Source organism: Callospermophilus lateralis, chromosome 4, assembly GCF_048772815.1.
Source record: "Callospermophilus lateralis isolate mCalLat2 chromosome 4, mCalLat2.hap1, whole genome shotgun sequence".
Lineage (NCBI taxonomy): Eukaryota > Metazoa > Chordata > Mammalia > Rodentia > Sciuridae > Callospermophilus > Callospermophilus lateralis.
The window spans coordinates 65356779-65376073 of record NC_135308.1 but is presented as its reverse complement, the minus strand read 5'-3'; the positions used below and the strand labels follow the sequence as shown (position 1 = coordinate 65376073).

Below are 19295 nucleotides of genomic sequence, written 5' to 3'. Positions count from 1 at the left end.
GCCCTCATGAATGAATTAACGTTGGTCTAACGGGACTTTCTGGTATGGGTTTGTTCTCTCTTGCCCTCCTATCTTCCACATGTGAGGATCCAGCAAGAAAATCTTCACCAGATGCCACTGCCTTGATCCTGGCATTCCCAAACCAGAATTGTGAAAAAATAAATTTCTGTTCTTCATAAATTACCCAATTTATGGTATTCTGTAAGACAACCAATTCTTCACTGAAAGAACCTGGAAATAGCAATGCCCCAGTTTTTTGTTTTTTTGTTTTTTTTTTTTTTTTTTTTTGAGATCTGGCACCCAGATCTTATTTTCTTATTACCACTCTATACTAAAAGGAATCAGGGCTCCAAGATAAATGGCTGGTATGGGCTGGGGTAAAATAATAAAATGAATCTAGAATATCTTATGCATAAAGCAAGGATGTCTCCAAGTGTGATGGTACAACCTATAATCCCAGGTACTGGGGAGGCTGTGAGAGGAGGATCACAAGTTTGAAACCAGCCCTAGCAAATTAGTGAGGCCCTACACAACTTATCAAGACCCTCTCTCAAAATAAAAAATAAATAGGGGACTGTGGTTGTAGCTCAGTGGTACAGAGGGTGAGGCACTGGGCTCAATCCTCAGCACCACATAAAAAAACAAAAAAAAACAAACAACAAACAAATAAATTAAAAATAAAGGTTAAGGGATGAGGCTGTAGTTCAGTGGCAGAGCACTTGCCTAGCATGTGTGAGGTACTGGGTTCAGTCCTTAGCACCACATAATAAACAAATAAAGGCATTCTTTTCATCTAAAACTACAAAAAAATAAACTTTTTTTTGTTAAACTTTTTACATAAATAGGGATGGGGATGTAGTAAGTGGGAAAGCACCCCTGGGTTAAATCCTCAGTACCACACCCCATCCCTCAAAAAAAAGAAGAAAGTAAAGATGTCATCAAAATTTAATGGAGGACTGGGGTTGTGATTCAGCGGTAGAGTGCTCGCCTCGCATGTGTGAGACCTTGGGTTCGATCTTCAGCACCACATAAAAATAAAAAAAAATTTTTTTAAAAAGCCAACATCAATTATTAAAAAAAAAAAAAAACTTAATGGAACCCTGCATTGTGCATACCTGTAATCCCAGTGACTTGGGAGGCTGAGGCAGGAGGTTAGGGAGTTCAAAGCTAGCCTCAGCAAAAGGGAAAAAAAAAGCCAGCCTCCTCACTAAGCAACTCAGTGAGACCCTGTCTCTAAATAAAATACAAAAAAAGGCCAGAGATGTGGCTCAGTGAGTAGTTGAGTGCCCCTGAGTCTAATCCCCCACCCCACCCCCCAAAAACCCACAAATCTAATGGAAACTTTAATAACAAGGCCACAGAAGGCAGTTTCTAGAAAATAGGAAAAAAATTGCTATATTTTATAGTATTTCATAGTCAAGAATTGGTTTTTTTTCAAGTATTACCATATCAGAAGATGATAAGAACAAAACTGCATTGTATAACATTTAGTTAAGTATTTACTATTGAAGAAGTCAACTTTAAATAGATGTCTAAAACATTAAACTAATAATGTATTCGTACCACCAAGTATATACTACTCATTAAAGATTTGTAAGACTATGATAGTGGTGATTATGGATAGTATGGCAGTTTCATTTCTGCCCTTATAAGATAGAAAGAAATTGGTCAAGATTTTCATGATTCTCATACAAAGCAAACAGTTATTTATAAACATAGGATACTCACCAGCAAATATCGCTATGGTACTTGTGTCCAAAAAAAGAAAAAAGCTAGGGAGACATAAAGAATACAACACAAATAACTTGTCTACCAAAAATAAAATCTAAACTAGCATCTCTTGTGAAGTAGGTAGGGTACTTAGTTAAGCAGAACAAATATTTAAGTGGTGAGTCTACCATTTGTAAGTTGCTGATGGCCTTTTCTGTTTTTTTGTCTAGGTAGGAAGGAGCAATTCACTTAGGAGCACTTATGAATTGAGTGGCCCTTCTGAGTTAATTACCTGAAGCAAACAGAACCTGAAAAAAGAATGTAGTAGGTTCTATATTTTACTTGGTAAAATCTTTCCCTATCAACAATATTAAATAATACTGACCAAAGAGAAGGTGTGTAAAAGTATGCCAAAAACTAAAACAAAATGGAGAAAGCCAGGTGTGGGGCGCAGACACACACACACACACACACACACCTGTTAATTCCAGTGGCTCTCGGAGGCTGAGGCAGGAAGATCCCAAATTCAAGGACAGCCTCAGCAATTTATCGAGGCCCTAAGCAGTTTAATGAGACCCTGTCTCCAAATTTTTAAAAATTTTAAAAAGGGCTGGAAATATGTTCAGCCAAAAAGTTTTATAACACTGGTAATCCAGATGTAGAATGAAACTGGACCCTTATCTCTCACCTTGCACAAAAATCAAATGAAAAATGGATCGAAAACCTCAGAATTAGACTATGCAACTCCTGGAAGAAAACACAGGGTCAACACTCCAGCACGCAGGCACAGGCAACAACTTTCTCAATAGAACCCCTAAAGCTCAAGAAATAATGTGAAGAATTAATAAATGGAATGGCATAAAATTAAAAAGCTTCTGCACAGCAAAGGAAACAAGTAGGAATTAGAAAAGAAAACCCAGAGAATGGGAGAAAATCTTTGCTAGCTACTCTTCTGACAAAGGATTAATATCTAGTATAAAAAGCTAAAAAATTTTGACACCCCCCCAAATCATATAACTCAATTAATAAATGGACAAATGAATTAAATAGATACTTCTCAAAAGAAATACCAACAGGCCAAATACATGAAAAAATGTTCAACATAAGTAATTAGAGAAATGCAAATCAAAAGTGCACTGAGATTTCATGTTTTACGACTCATCAGGAATACAAATCATAATAAATGCAGGAAAGGATATGGAGAAAAAGGAACACTTTTACACTATTGATGGGACTGTAAATCAGTACAACACTATGGAAATCCTCCACTATAGAGGTTCCTCAAAAGAGTAGGCATGGAACTACCATATGACCCAATTACAACACTCCTCAATATTTATCCTGAAGAATTAAGTCATATCTTATTACAGTGATACACACATAGCCATGTTTATAGTAGCATAATTCAAAACAGCCAAACTATGGAACCAGCCTAGGTGTCCATCAGCATATGAATGGATAAGGAAATTGTGGTATACATACACAACTAATTTTATTCAGTCATAAAGAAAAATGAAATTATGTCATCTACAAGAAAATGGATAGAACTAGGGACCATCATGTTAGGTGAAATAAGTCAAACTTACAAAGTCGTTTTCTCTCATACACTCAAGCTAGAAAGGAAAAAGGGGAAAAAAAGGTGAAGTGAATCTCCTAAAAATCAAAGGGAAATGAATGGGACCAAGGTGGTGGAAAGTGGCAAGAGAGGGAGGAAATGCTAGGGGATGACATTGGCCAAATTACATTGTTATCTTGTGTGTATGTACAAATATGTAACAACATATTCCATCAAGTACAACTATAATGCACCAATTTAAAAAATGGGGAGGGGAGTACTTAACGGACCCTGAATCAATTACCCTGGTAGAAAAGTCCCTCCTCCAAATACGTACACAGTAAAGCAATTTACCTTGAAAGACTGGAGAATTAAAGTCTAAACCAATACTTGGGGATTAAAGGTTGATTTGTATTTTAACAAAAGCCAAAAGTCTCTACTGACCCATGTATTCTACCACACAGAGATATTTTTAAAAATCTGCCATAATTAGAGGTGAGAACTTGTGTGGTTCTCACACAAGTGGATTACCAGAAGCATGGATTACCCCTGGTATAAAAGAGCATAGGATTGTTTGACCTAAACAAAAGAAATTATATTAGTACAAAGAACACCCAGGAATCCAAATCTATAGGATGATGTACTCATAGTCTCTGCTGGTGGTTACAGAAGCAAATGATATTACCTTATACCAAACTGCTAAAGTATCATGCAGGTTTTACCTACATTATTCCTAAAGCTGAAATCTCAAATCCCAGAAATACATATAAAACTAGTGATAAATATGGATTATCTCTTTTAATTAATTTTTTCTTTTAGTTGTCGATGGACTTTTATTTTATTTATATGTGGTGCTGAGAATGGAACCTAGTGCCTTACACAGGCTAGACAAGCACTCTACCACTGAGCCACAACCCCAGCCCAAACATGAATTATCTTTAAAAGAGTATTTCAGGAAAAAGAAAAACTCTTACCCAACAGTCTATGAACTTTCATAACCCAATGCTAGCCAAATAATAAACAGTAGCAGCATACCAGGTATGGTGGCGCAAGCCTGTAACCCCAGCCACTCAGAAGGGTGAGGCAGGAGGCTGGCTCAAAGCTAGTGAGACCCTAAGAACCTATTCAAAATAGATGCAAAATTCAGCAAGAACCTATTTCAAAATAAAATATAAAAAGGGCTGGGAATGTGGCTCAGTGGTTAAGTACCCCTGGGTTCAATCCCTAGTACCAATAAATAAATAAATAGAACCCTCTATCAGGTTTAAATCATGTTAAATCAAATGCTCTAAATTAAATAAAACAGCACCAACAAATTACACCCCAACAATCTCATTATTACAGCACATTATTACTTTACTTCTTCACAATCACTTAGAAGAAAAACAACCAAAGCCAGAAAGTAAGACCTCAATAGCACAAATACAACCCACTAATGATTTTTACTAATACTTATTTATCTTTAAAACATCTAAACCAACTTTAACAAAAATGGCAATTTAGTTGCCCAGTTCAGAATACCAGAAGCAACCTTAATAAGGAGACTGATACAAATGTGCCAACAGCAACAAGCAGTAATCACTGCCACAAGAGAAGGCCGAGTTGTGGAAAACTGGAGCAACAACTACTTTTTCAAAACCTTCAGAGTTCCAAGAATTTTATAAGGGTAAAGTGCCCACCAAGTAACCTTTAAGCATACTCTTTATTTAATATAATAGTTGGTGCTCTCAGTCATTTTCTGCAAAGATTCAGATCCTCCATTTAAAAGAACAAGGAAATACAAAATATTACTACTCTGAGGACAAAACTTCAATTATATGAAAACCTTACTGGAGGTAAGGGACCATCTTATTCCCATTACAATACTAAATAAATTAGACATTCCAGAGAGTTTCAAACATAGTTAAATGATTTAAATGAGATTCCATTTTGTATTCAAACAAACAAGAGCCAAATCCTTCTCAGTAGCATATATGACATGTCAAAATAAACAGTGAAGGAATGGCGGAGTAACAAGGTTAAAAAAAAGAGAGAGAGAGAGAAGTCAATTCACAGTATTAGTAACTAAGCTAAGAAACTATCACTTCAATGTACAAAGTAAATAAAACTAAGTCACATGACCATAGACAATCCTTATAAACAGAAATTATTTAGACTAAGACCAATGACAATAATAAAACAATCTAGCCTCCTCCTTAGAGAATCTATACATTTACACTGCCAAAAAAGGTCATTTGAGTGGAAATCTATTTCAAGAAAAAGAATAAAAGGTATAAGGCTCCACCATAAATTGTAACTGCTAAATGGAGTAAAAGATTTAAAATTTCCCATAAATTGTAACTGCTAAATGGAGTAAAAGATTTAAAATTTCACTAGAACTCAAACTTTGTGGTTTAACTAGACATAGTGTAAAGAATGAGAACCCATGTGATTTTAAGCAAATGATTAAACCTCAAACATAAAATTAAGAAAATATCTGCCTTGAATTACTGTGAGCATGGTACCTGCCTCAGAAGTGGGAGCCTAATAGGTGGATAAATAATTGTTAATAATTATTAATACATTAGTTATCAAAGAACACTTTGCAAACACTAATTAAAATACAAAGCATGAAGAAAGTAACTGTATGTGTGTGTGTGTAGTTTTAAGCTTCCTGTTTTTTTAAGCTGTCAATAGATCTTCTTTCCATTTTTATTTATTTATATATGGTGCTGAGGATCAAACCCAGAGCCTCACACATGCCAGGCAAGTGCTTTACACTGAGCCACAACTCCAGCCCCTCCTGTTGTTGTTTTTTAAGTCCATTTTAACTAGGAAAGATAAAATAATTCAGAACCGGGCTGGGGATGTGGCTCAAGCGGTAGTGCGCTCGCCTGGCATGCGTGCGGCCCGGGTTCAATCCTCAGCACCACATACAAACAAAGATGTTGTGTCTGCCGATAACTAGAAAATAAATATTAAAATTCTTTCTTTCTCTCTCTCTCCCTCTCTCACTCTCTTTAAAAAAAAAAAGCAATTCAGAACCTTCTGTGTAATGAAATTTACTTAAAATCTAGCTGTCTCAAGTGACATTCAAAGACAGTAATTTACAGAGGTACTCCACTTATAAAGTATACTTCACAATACTGTTGTGCAAAAAAGCATGAATGCCAGAGATTATAGGAAAGAAACAAGTAACTGTTTAAGAATCAACATGTTACACCAAATATTACAAGTAAGGATTCTCGAAATTTATTAATAAATGACATGAAATATGAAAATTTATTTGGACTGAATTTAACTATCCACAAAGAACCAAAGCTAAACAGTAACTGGCTTAGAACAGATTCTTAGGACAGATACTAAGTGAAAATTGACACAATCCATAGTTCACTTCACGTTTCACCTTCAATTCATCTCGCCCTCCATCATGTCTTCTGCTTATCCAGTCTTCCCTGATCCTGTTCATTCAACCTTGCCAAAAGAAATGGCCTTCACTTACTTTCTCAACTTCCTGACCACTGGAAGCCACTCCTTAAACCCACTGCAAATTTGTAATCCCAAATAATCTGTTAATCTCTATCTTCTAATAGAAAAAGTATACATCATTAATGACTTGATTCACTAATTAATTTTATCTCCCATTGTTTACACATTAGTCTGTTTGATTAATGTAAGATTTTTTTCTTTTTTTTTTATTGGTTGTTCAAAATATTACAAAGCTCTTGACATATCATATTTCATATATTAGATTCAAGTGGATTATGAACTCCCGTTTTTACCCCAAATACAGATTGCAGAATCATAACAGTTACACATCCACATTTTTACATGATGCCCTATTAGTAACTGTAGTATTCTGCTACCTTTCCTATCCTATACTATCCTCCCTCTCCTCCCCTCCCCTCCCCTCCCATCTTCTCTCTCTACCCCATCTACTGTAATTCATTTCCCTCCTTGTTTATTTTCCCCTTCCCCTCACAACCTCTTATATGTAATTTTGTATAACATTGAGGGTCTCCCTCCATTTCCATGCAATTTCCCTTTTCTCTCCCTTTCCCTCCCACCTCATGTCTCTGTTTAATGTTAATCTTTTCTTCCTGCTCTTCCTCCCTGCTCTGTTTAGTTGCTCTCATTATATCAAAGAAGACATTTGGTATGATTAATATAAGATTAAAGTAAACACTGCCTATATGTTCACCAAAACAAAAACCGCCACTCACCGCCACTCAGATCTGGCTCTATTAAGAAACTGAATGAACTATTACATTACAGTGAAGTAGACAAAGTATATAAACAACTTCATTGAACCTCAATGGCACAAAAACATATACACAGAAATGATGGTAAGATGTATAGATTTTCTTTTTTGAGAGGGAGAAGGGGTATTGGGTATTGAACTCAGAGGCACTCTACCAATTCCCAGACCTTTTCTTTTGTTGGCCTCGAATTTTCACTCCTCCAGTCTCAGCTCCCTAGTAGGATTAGGAATGTGAGCCATCATGCTTCATGGTTTTTCTTAATTGACACAAGTACACTGATTATATTGAGCATATTTCCCATTCTTATTTATTTTATTTAGTGGTACTGAGGATTGAACCTAGGAGTGCTCTACTACTGGGCTACATCCCAACTCATTCTTTTTTTTTTTTTTTCTTTTGAGACAAGGTCTCAACAAGCTGCCCAGGAGGCTGGGTGTGAACTTGTGATCCTTCTGCTTCAGCCTCGCCAGTAGCTGGTTAAATTATTCTTCATTTTTATTTGTTCCAATTAAATTAAATTCATTTTTTTATTTGTTCCAACTAAATTAAATTCAACTGTTTCATTTCTTAAGAATTCTTAAATTCCTGAGAAAACCATTTGCCTGTGAGTCTTTTCTAAAAATCATTAACATATTTATTTAGTATAGCATGTTTATTTTTTTTTTAATTTTATTTTTTTTAGTTGTAGATAGATTCGATATCTTTATTTTTATTTGGTGGAGGATTGAACCCAGTGCCTCACACGTGGAAAGCACTGAACTACAGCCCCAGCCCTAGTATAACACATTTGATATAGCAATTTTGCAAGTCAAGTCACAACAGTAGAAAGTTAATTTTTATGATTACCTGAGATTTTTTTAATTAAATCAAATTAAGGTGGAGATATTGTTTTAAAGTCAATTAGAAAACCAAGCAGATTACTGACACTTTTTCTTTCACATAGAAAGTATCAATAGCCAAATCGCCATTCAAAATTAAATCTGCCAACTGTCAAAGGTTTAAGCCTTTTTTAGATAAAAACATTCTTAAGAGCTTCTGACAATTTCTCTTCAGTCTGAAAAGCTATCCTGTCTTAGATTTGGTAAGATCACATAAAATTAAGAAAATATATGCCTTGAATTACTGTGAGCACAGTACCTGCCTCTGAAGTGGGAGCCTAATGAAAAGCTCCTAAACAAATGAAAAGCTCCTAAAACACTTATCTAAGAAGTTTAAAATATTAAATTTGTAAGAAGTGACAACTCATATCCTTCAAACTGAATATATAAGTACTTTTTGTGGGCATAGGGGTATAGCTCAGTGGCAGAGCACTTGCCTTGCATGTAGAAGCCCTAGTTCCATCCCCAGCACTAAACCTTTTGTTGTTCCTTTATTGTTATACTCTGGAAAACACTACATTTACCAAAGTGCCTTATCATAGCATTTCAGTTGATCCTCAACATGTTGCTAATAAATCAGCACTACAGTTCCTTACTCAAGATCAGATAATCTGTCAATTTAGAACCCCAAGTGTTCTGCCTTGGTGTTCTTATTCATTATGTAGTACTCTATTACATTACAGTGACCTTTCAAAGACTAGTGAAGTAGACAAAGTATGTAAACAACTTCAATTCAATTCAATGTGATAAAGACTAAGGATTGCATATGAGATCCACCAAAGGGAAGAATACTTCCCAGGTACATGCAAAGTAGATGAGACAAAGATCTAGCAGATTCTGGAAATAAAGAAGTTCAGAAAAAGTGACAGGTCATGAAAGCAAATGTCAGGCAAAGGCCAAGTAAAGCTTAGGAAATTGAAAACACCAATGACATGTTCAACTCAGGGTTCCTCTTCTAAGGAACTGTTCTATACCAACAGTAATAGTTTTCTATTTTTAAGCATAAATGTAAATAAATCAAAATCTTCATTGAGTCCCTCCCTCAAAAGGACAATATAAGTTAAAATGCTGTATCAGTATAGCTACTATTTTTGTGTCAGGTATTGTCCTACAAGTTTTACATATATTTATTCACTTAATCATAACTATAAAGTAGATGCTCTTTACACTCATTTTACAGATAGGAAACTGTAGCACAGAACGTGCCCCAAGGTGACACAATCATGTAGTGGAGTTAGGATTCAAATCTAGGAAGTTTAGTTCTTAACTATTATGTTATATTGCAGAAAAATGTCCTCTTCAAACATTTTTAAATTAGAGTCACACTAAGTCTCACCTATTCCTAAAGACAAATTTGTCCTATGTTAAAACCAAAAGTCTCAAAATAAAATGCAAGTTACTGAATATCTATCAATGTAACTTCAAGAACTGGTATAAGCAAAAACCTAAGAACTGTGATCATAATTATTTCATGTATACCAAGATTTTTAGGAATTATAATTTGAATGTAACTATTTTAGCTAAAACAATTTTAAAGCTACCAGAAAACCCAAAAAAACAGGTGTAGGATGATTTCTGAAAATGGGACCACAGTTTTAGTTAAAAACTTTCCCCACAGGTTGGACTAGGATGAATTTCAAATGACCAGGATGTTATACTTCAATATTAACATCAAGAAATGATGTCAACAGGCAACAAAAGACTCCCAATCTGTTTTACACAAAACGGTGTCTTTGCAAGTTCTTAGACCAGGAACAATTGTGTTACTTTGCACACCCCTGCCCCCAAAAAAAGGTAAATAAGAGAAACTGAAAGCATTTTAAACTCCTAAGACTAAGAAAGAACTGTATCTTAAAAAAAAAAAAAAAAAAAAAAAGTCAATCTAAATTTAATTCTCAATTCCTGCACCACAAAGTTATTATCTACAGCAACATATCTACATGTATTTTAAATCAAATCTTCTTACCTAATTGAAATCATCCTGTCACTTAATTCTGTTCTATCCAGTTTAAAAGGAACAAAGGAGCCAGGCACTGTGGCACAAACCTGCAATCCCAACAACTCAGGAGCCAGCCTCAGCAATTTAAAAAGGCCCTAAGGTCTCAGTGAGACCTTGTCTCAAAATAAAAAGGGTTGGGGATTTAACTCAGAAGTTAAGTGACCTGGTTCAATACCTGGTACAAAAAAAAAATAAATAAATAAAGTAGGTTATTTAAAATAAATCACCAATTTTTAAATTATTATTATTTTAGTTATAGTTGGACACAATACCTCCATTTCATTTACTTATTTTTATGTGGTGCTGAGGATCGAACCCAGCGCCTGGGCAAGCGCTTTACTACTGAGCCATAACCCCAGCCCCAATAAATCACCATTCTTTAATTTGTACAGTAGCTACCCTTACTTAAAGGTAAAGGTGTGATCTGAATTTTGTCAGTACTTCTTCCTAATCAGTGAGTTTCAAAACTTAAAAAACAAACTCAAATGTAGTTCCCAGGATTGCAAGTTACTACAGATTCTCACTCTAAAAAATAAGGAATACAGCACAAACTTAAAAAGTAATGTGGAACAAAAATCCTTCAATATTCAAATGGGGAGATTCCATTCAATGAGTTATTCTAAAAACTACAGTACATCCGTGCCCAATGGAGCATGCCTGTAATCCCAACAACTGCCTGTATTCCCAGTGACTCCAGAGGCTGAGACAGGAGGATCCCAAGTTTAAGGCTAGCCTCAGCAATTTAGTTAGGCCCTAAGGAATGCAGGAAAACCCCTTTCTCAAAATTAAAAAATAAATAAAAATTTTTTAAAAATGAAATGAAAGGGCTGGAGATGTACCTGAATGGTGAAGTGTCCTGAGTTCAATTCCCAGTACCAAAAAAAAAAAAAAAGATGGTGCTGGGGATTGAACCCAGGGCCTTATACATGCTAGGCAAGCAATCTACCAACCAAGCTATATTCCCAGCCCCCCCAGCCCCATAAATTAGTTTCTGAGTCACAGAACCATCTCCCATTTCTGTAGTACTACTAAACTTTTCATAAAACATTGAGATCATACACTCAATAGACACGAACCTTAACTTAAAAGCCAGAGAAAAAAGTAATCACTAAGGTCTACTTAGTGCTCAAGTATAAGCAAAAATTATGATTTGACTTCCCCTTTCAGGTAGATCTGGAAACACATACTGCATCAAGTAAACTCACTATTTAGTGGCAAACTGGGGAAGTATATTTAAATAAACAAATTATTCTTAAATCTGTATATTAATGTTTCCTTAAAGCAAATTTACTGTTTTTTTTAAAATGACATTCCTCTCTAGATAAGAAATGTAAACTCTTAAGAGATACAACCCAGCAGTAACATTTTCTGACCATGGCAACTGGGTATTAAAATTAAGGCATACCATTTGCCTAATAAATCCAGGTAAAGAAATCTACATCTTACTCAAAGCATCTCAGTTATTACTGAAGTATCAAAGTATTATCTGGGTTTTATTGATGGGAGGTCTGGGGTTGTGACTCAGCAGTAGAACTCGCCTAGCACATGAGGCCCTGGGTTCAATTCTCAGCACCACACAAAAATAAATAAAATAAAGGTATTGTGACCAACTACAACTAAAAAATAAATATTTAAAAAAAAAAAAAAAAAAAGAATCAGGCTGGGGTTATAGCTCAGTGGGAGAGTGCTTGCCTAGCAAGTGTATGGCACTGGGTTCAATCCTCAGCACTACATAAAAATAAAGGTATTGTCCATCTACAACTAAAAAATACACACATTTTTTTGAAAAAGAATTGATGATTTACTATATAATTATGCATACCATAACTCTAAAAATAGCTTGACAGAAAGTAGATCGATTTTTGTACCACACTCACTCATCCCCCAAAGTGTGTGTGTGTGTGTGTGTGTGTGTGTGTGTGTATCCATTTAAAGTGATGAAAGCAATACCCAGGGCTGGGGTTGTGGCTCTGTGGTAGAGTGCTTGCCTTTAATATGTGAGGTACTGGGTTCAATCCTCAGCACCACAAAAAAACAAATAAAGATATTTTATCCATCTACAACTAAAACAATAATAAAAAAAAGCAAGACCCCAAACAAAAGTCTGAAATGTTAAGAACCAGAATTCTCTAGAAATTTACAGCCCCTTCTACATCAAAATAATATTTATTCATTTGAAATTACTATTAACCATTTTTTGGACTACAAATGTTTTAACATCTCCTAAATTATTAGATCCTAACCAGTTTAATTTTTGCTTGTCATCAGTCTATTTGTATACTCTATGACCTAGTTGGGCATGATAACCTAAAATTTCTTCCAGGTTCAATACATTAAGATTTTTTTTTTTTTTAAACCAGGGATTGAACACCAAAGGGCTCAACCACATCCCCAGCCCTTTTTATTTTTTATTCTGAGTCAGGGTCTCACTAAGTTGCTTAGGGCCTCGATAAATTGCTAAGGCTGGCCTCAAACTTACAATCCTCCGGAGCTGCTGGGATTACAGGCATGCACCATCTCTCCCAGTTAAAAATTAAGATTTTTAATTTAACAACTGAACACAATATTTTTCCTGTCTTGCTATAGAAAAATAAACATGTTAAAAGTATACATTTAGTGAAAAGCTTTCCTTTCTTCCCAATGCTTTAGTAATCTTTTGGCTTGTCCTTTAATTCAGACCCAAAGTCAAAAATTCAAACACTGACATACTGATACTTTATTAGACATGTACTGCAAGTATCCTGGTCAAGAAAAATAAAAATACTGCCCAACTACTGTTATAAAGAATTCCTGGGCTACAATAATCATGTAGCACAAAATGAAAAATTGTAAAAGCACGGGCAAAATGACATGGAAGTTTCTAAACCAAGGTACCACTCAATGAGCTAGGATGCATTTGGTTCTGCAGCCAAATCCTAAACTGGCTTAAAATTATTATGTGATGTAAGATTTTCCTTAGGTTGATCATGCCCTGCCTAGATAAAAAAACCAAAAAAATCCAAAAAGTTTTGAGTCCTTAGAAAAACTGAGACACTTAGACAGTTCTCATTGTGACATCAGTCAATTGCGATTTTTTTTGCCCTGTATTATTAGTTCTAAGACAATAAACTATCAGAAAACTCCAGATGATAAAGCAAAAATACACATGTGTGAAGGCTTACAAGTGAAATAATTGAAATTAACAAAATTAATCCATAACATGCCCAACATTTCACTGGGTCCAATCTTTTAAAACAGGAAACAAAAATCACTAAAAATTACCTATTGAAATATAAAATTATAACAGAATAAATTCCCAGATGATTAGCATCCTTGGTACAAAAAAGAAACATATGTCGTCCTGTAAATTTTTACCTGAACACCAAAAGAAATCAGACCTAAGTTTTTGAGTCTGACTAACTATAGGAGTAGTTTGACAGGCTTTTTCTAGAAAATAGTCTGCCTGTTGCCAGGCAAGGTGGCACAGCCGGGAGTGGTGGCACATGCCTATAATCCCAGTGGCTTTGGAAGCTGAGACAGAATGATCAAGAGTTCAAAGCCAGCCTCAGCAGTGGTAAGGTGCTAAGCAACTCAGTGAGACCCTGTCTCTAAATAAAATACAAAATAGGGCTGGGGAATGTGGCTTAGTGGTTGAGTGCCCCCGAGTTCAATCCCTGGTACCAAAAAAAAAAAAAAAAAGTCTGTTACCTTTCAAACTCTAAAAAACTCATTGTGTTTTTACTTCACAATGCTTAGAAGTTCCATATCAAATATATAATTTAAGAAATTATGATGCACTTCTGTAATCCCCATGGCTTGGGAGGCTGAGGCAGGAGAATTTAAGTTCAAAGCTACCCTCAGCAACTTATTGAGACCCTAAGCAACTTAATGAGACCCTGTCTCTAAATAAAAACTAAAAAAAAAAAAAGGACTGGGGATGTGATTCAGTGGTTACGTGCCACTGGGTTCAATACCTGGTACCACAAAAAAAAGAAAGAAAGAAAGAAAAAAATTGCTATGGTCTTAAAGAACTTGTCAGTTTTTAAGTTTACTTCCATATGCTGTGTTAACTTTCTTTCACGCTTGATATGGCCTTGGTCAGTTGGAAACTGACATTCAAAAGATTAAGTATTAACATGAAGTTTCAAGATCATGCAGGTACTTTCCTATCCTATTTCAGCTTGGTCCACTGTCTTGGCAAGAAGAATATGGGTAATGGCATTTTTCATGTATACCATAGATTATAACTTTTCCTTCAGTGAAATTCTGCTTCTATCAATAGTCTGTTCACTCCCCTGTGAGGGCAACAGTCAAAGAAAGGTGCTACAAATGTCAAGCAACAAGTAACCCAGTGTTTAAACCTAGAATACACTTGTCCATCAGAATGACATGTCATTATTTAACAGGAAAACCTCCCTAGGGTGTTAAAAAAGGGGAAGCATTAGTAATTCCTTTGAATTCTTGGAAAAGTTTAGCTTAAAAATCTTTTATAATAAGATTAAGGCGATGATAACATTACAATTCTCAAAGCACTGACACATTTTGCATGGCTAATGTAGAGTAAATGAATTAAAGTCATTCCTTTTAATCAACATTCAGATTACTGCCAGCTACCATGTCTTAAAGAGCATTAGGTAGAGCAATAGCAAAAACATAACTATATCTTAGTAGTCCCAGAGCATAAATTCCAAAGGAGCAAAGACGGTCTTCACAATTACATTTTACTAAATGCCTGTGAAGCCAACAAGTAAGATATATTTAAAGGAACAAGCTCCCTTTTATTCTAAAAAAACAACCTGGTCTCAGGAATGAAAACACCACCTCTAACATAAGGACTTCAAACACAAGGGCAGGTCATCCCTACAGAGGCTCTGATGAAACTGAAATGCACAGGGCAAGAAGACTCGGTACTTTCCTAATTCAAAAACTTCCATATTAATTCCAAGTTTCCAGCCAGACACTTAACCAAAAACAAGGAAATCATATATTTATACTGACTTTCACCTCCTGTCTACTAACAAATTCCTATATCAAAAATTTTTATCTTTTTAAACACCTAGGTACATGCTTCACATTCTCCCAATTTCAACTCCTTTCCAAAGTTGGCCTCACCTCTCCACTCAAACAGAATTACACGTAAAGGGTGAACTCGATAAACTGGCTGAACAGAGCCAAGTTTGGGATCCAAGGGCCGTAAAAATAAAGAAGTAGGTGGGGCTTTACCTGCAGTTCACACCAGGCGACTTCCACAGTGGTTTCAGTGTCCAGACCTTTGTAGACTGTCTTAAAAGAGCCTCTGCCGATTTCGATGTCAAACTTGAGAAAGCGGCCATCATTGGACATTCCCACGGCCTTGGTCTCCAGCTCTTCGATATCATCCTGTTGCTGTCTCTGTTCCTCCTGCAGCTCCTTGGCGCTGCCACCACCGCTACCACTTCCACTTCTCGCCGGTGGTGGCTCCTCTTTGCTCCCCACGAGGTTGGGCTGGGAAACTGGGCGGTCTTTGCTGGTACTGCTTGGGGCAGTCGAGGTGACAGGGCCCGCGACAGCTTGTTCTCCAGGGGCAGCAGTGACTGGGGGCTGCTGGGCCACCTGGGAAACGGCGGTGGCAGTCAAGGTCTCCTCCCGGTGGGGCTCTGATGGAGCAATCTGTGGAACAACCGCGGGGACGCCGGGCTGGGGAATCGAGAAAGGGAGGCCAGGCAGCTCCAACGCAGTAGCATTAGAGTCGCAGATGACGCTCCGTCGGAAGAAGCGGTGCTCGGTGGTGGTAGTGGTGGCGGCCGCCCCACGGCTGTCCTTGTCCATAGTGTGACGGCGGCGCCGGTACTCCTCGGTCCTACCAGTTCCAGCATCGGTCGCCGCGGCCCCCAGTTTCTCGCCCACAGAGGAATCAGAGCTGGAGCCATTCTTGGGGGCTGGCGCCGGCGGCGAGAGAAACAGAGAGCTCGGAGTGCTGCTCTGCTTCTCTGCGGCGCCGCCAGACATGGTTGGTCCGCTGGGTGAGGCGAGCCGGCTGGATAGGAGAATGAAAAGAGGAAGAAGGGCCCACCCGCAGGAGCCGCGAAGGTCTGCAGGGCACCACTCCTACAGCGGGTTCGGAGCGACCCGGACCGGACGACTCCCCACTCAACACTGACAAGGAGCCCCGAAGGCGACACGGGACTCTGGGCCCAGCTGCGGAGGCTGCTGCTGGCACCGAAGCTGCTGCGGCTCACGAGGCGGGCTCGTCGGCGGGAGATTCAGGAGCAGAGCCACGGGGGTTAGCGCCGCACGGTCCGCATCCATCCTGCGGCGCGCGGCGGCCGGCAGGGCTGTGGCAGCAGAGGCGCCGCAGTCATGAGGGGCAGGGCGAGGGGAGCCGGCACCCAGGCGAGGCGAAGTGAGGTGAAGTGAGGAGAGGCGGATGCTGCGGATGCGACGACCGCTCAGGTCCCGCCGCTCGCCGAGCAGGGCGGGCTAGGCCCTGAGGGCGGCGGCACCGCGCGGAAGGGACGAGCTCAGACGCCCGGGCGGTGGCAGCCTCAGGGCACAGGGGTGGGAGGGGCCGAGCAGGGCGAGGGAGGGCCGCGGCCCGGCTCCGGTCACTCGGCAGCCGCCTCCTGCCGCACGCGCCCCCAGCGAGGGGACCAGTCTCACAGAGAGCCCATCGCCCAGATGCCGGGAGCCGAAGCTTCGAAGCCTCGGCGCCTGAGGAGCGGGCCCCCCCTTCCCCGAGGCCTCCCCGCCCGCCCCGGGCCTGGCAAACCCTCGTCCCCTCCCGGGCTGGTGCCGGGGGCTGACGGAGGGAGGGAACGGTGGGGAGGGGAGGGCCGCTCACCGCGGGCCCGAGCTCCGCTGCTTCTCTGGGCCAAGAGTAGAGGAGACCGAGAAGACTGGGAGAAGGGGATAGGAAGAGAAAAGAACAGTCACCCCCACCAGGCGCCTCTGTCACCGAAGATGGGGGTACGAGTGGCCGAAGAAGAACAGCAGCGTCCGCCCGGGAAACTCTCCGCGCTAAATGGCGCCGGAGTCTGAAGCCTCCACACAACCCGCTCGGACCCCGCCCCCCGCCGCCCTGGGCGACCCCACCCCCACCGTGCCCAGGGCTCTCGCGCAGGCGTTCCAGTCCTGAGGCGCCCTGGGACGTGTAGTTGCAAGCAGGAGACGCCAGAGAGACTGAGGCAAAAGGCGCCTACGACTTCCGTAATACCCTGCGGCTGCTTTAGCCTGATGCCTCCTGGGAGTTGTAGTTTTCTTTGGAAACCGTCTCTTCTGGAAGCCTGACGGGAGAGTCATCGTGGGTCGTCACAAGCCTATCCTAAAGTCAGCGCTTGCTAGGAAAAGCATTATTTAGGAACAAATTGTGAAAAGAAGGGACGAAGAATACAGAAGAGGGATGGAGAACAAGAGGAGAGGCTCCCATCATGCTCTGCTATAAGAGAGCTTTTAGGCTTTCCATGCAATGAAAAATTATCTGTTGTTCATCTTTAATGGAAAGAGACTCAGTAGTGTTGAGTGACCAGGGGTGGAGGGGTGGAGGGGAAGGGCAAAGGAGGATAACTAGAGCCCGAGCTAGTGAAGAAGAGGGGTCAACAACCCCTAGAAAACTTTCCGAAGGGTACACATGAGATTAATATTGAGTAAATTAATTAGGGAAGAAGACAGGAAGAATTATCTTCCATCCTCTCTCCTCCACAGCAATTAAGGCCGCATTCTCAGCTCCAACCCCCAACGGATATTCAGAGGGGCTCTCTTATGATCCAGGATCATAGTGAACTCCGCTTTCCTGAAAAAGAATGAACGGGACCGGTGCGGGGGCGGGGAGATGGGTTCGAAGAAGATAAAAGTCCATGTATCCTCGTGTCTGGTCTACAAACTTGAAAGGGCTGAGTTGACTTCTGCCTCTGTAGTTGGTTGAAACTTATTTTTCAGCTTTCTTTTACTTAGGGACTTGGTATGTATATCTATCTATCTATCTATCCACCCCCTCTCGAGCTGCACGAATGTACATATGTAATTTATGCCAAGGCAATGGACTCAGGAAATCTGGATCCATACGGTTCACAGTAAATGGAATGCTTTTCCTCAAAGCATCCTTGCACTCCTTGGACCCCTTTGCTCCTTGCAACTACCCAAGGTTGTGCAGGTGCTGAGCACTAGGGGGCACCAGACAGAGTAGAAAACCAGACTTGTGAGTCAGGTGGCAGTTGAAGTTTTAGCCTAACCGGTAAGAGCGGGAAGCCCTTAAACGTACGCAACCGCATCAGAGCGTGGATGCGCTGCAGCTTCTCGTCAGCGCCCGCTATGGAGCGAGCTCAGAAACGCACAGGTAGCTGCGGACCACGCTGAGAAAGTAGTTTCGAAGCAGCTAGATAGAAAATTCGTTAGCACAATTTATCTAGATGATCTCCACTCGGAGGATTGTTGGTGTACAATTCATATTATTCAGCAAAGTATATAAAAAATGTTCTGCTATTTTTTCTTTTTGGTTTTCCAAAAGCTACACTTTCAGGTTTACAAAAAAAGTTTGTTTTAAAACAATGGTTGGTAGCTTTCATGAAGATGCTGGTTATGGACATTTTACAATGCAAATTCAGTAGAGACAACCAGAGTACAAAAATATGTGAGTTACCATTTTAGAAACTAAATCTTTCATTTGATATACTAATGGTAAGTCTATTATGTAGTTAATGGTTATCCCCAATGATAACCTAATATTAGCAAGGGAAGAAATGACTGTCTAGTACACTTGTTGTACTTCTTGAAGCTGTTTCTTAGAACTTGCTCAATTGTTGCTTTAATGGGAAAAAGTCAGCTTATAATATAAGGCTACTAATTATAAACTGGTGAGTTAAAAGGAGATCAGTTAATCACAATGTTCACTTTTTGCCTCCATTAAAAAAAAATAGGATGTTTCTGTGTAAGTGGTTATTAAAAGATTTTATTGCCTA

The 19295-nt window shown here is 39.2% G+C and overlaps 1 protein-coding gene across 7 annotated transcripts in view; it reads right to left on the bottom strand.

The window, feature by feature from the left end:
• Nucleotides 1-17365, bottom strand: part of Wnk1 (WNK lysine deficient protein kinase 1) — a 138415-nt gene extending 121050 nt beyond the window's left edge. For 3 of the 7 annotated variants that reach the window (XM_076853960.1, XM_076853962.1, XM_076853961.1), the window contains exon 1: nt 15586-17363. In XM_076853960.1, the coding sequence (XP_076710075.1) occupies nt 15586-16350 (765 nt within the window). In that variant the 5' untranslated portion in view covers nt 16351-17363. Of the gene's footprint in view, nt 1-15585 lie in introns of all 7 variants that reach the window. The other 4 variants (XM_076853966.1, XM_076853963.1, XM_076853964.1 and 1 more) reach the window with 4 other exon arrangements.
• Between the last annotated feature and the right edge of the window lie 1930 nt (nt 17366-19295).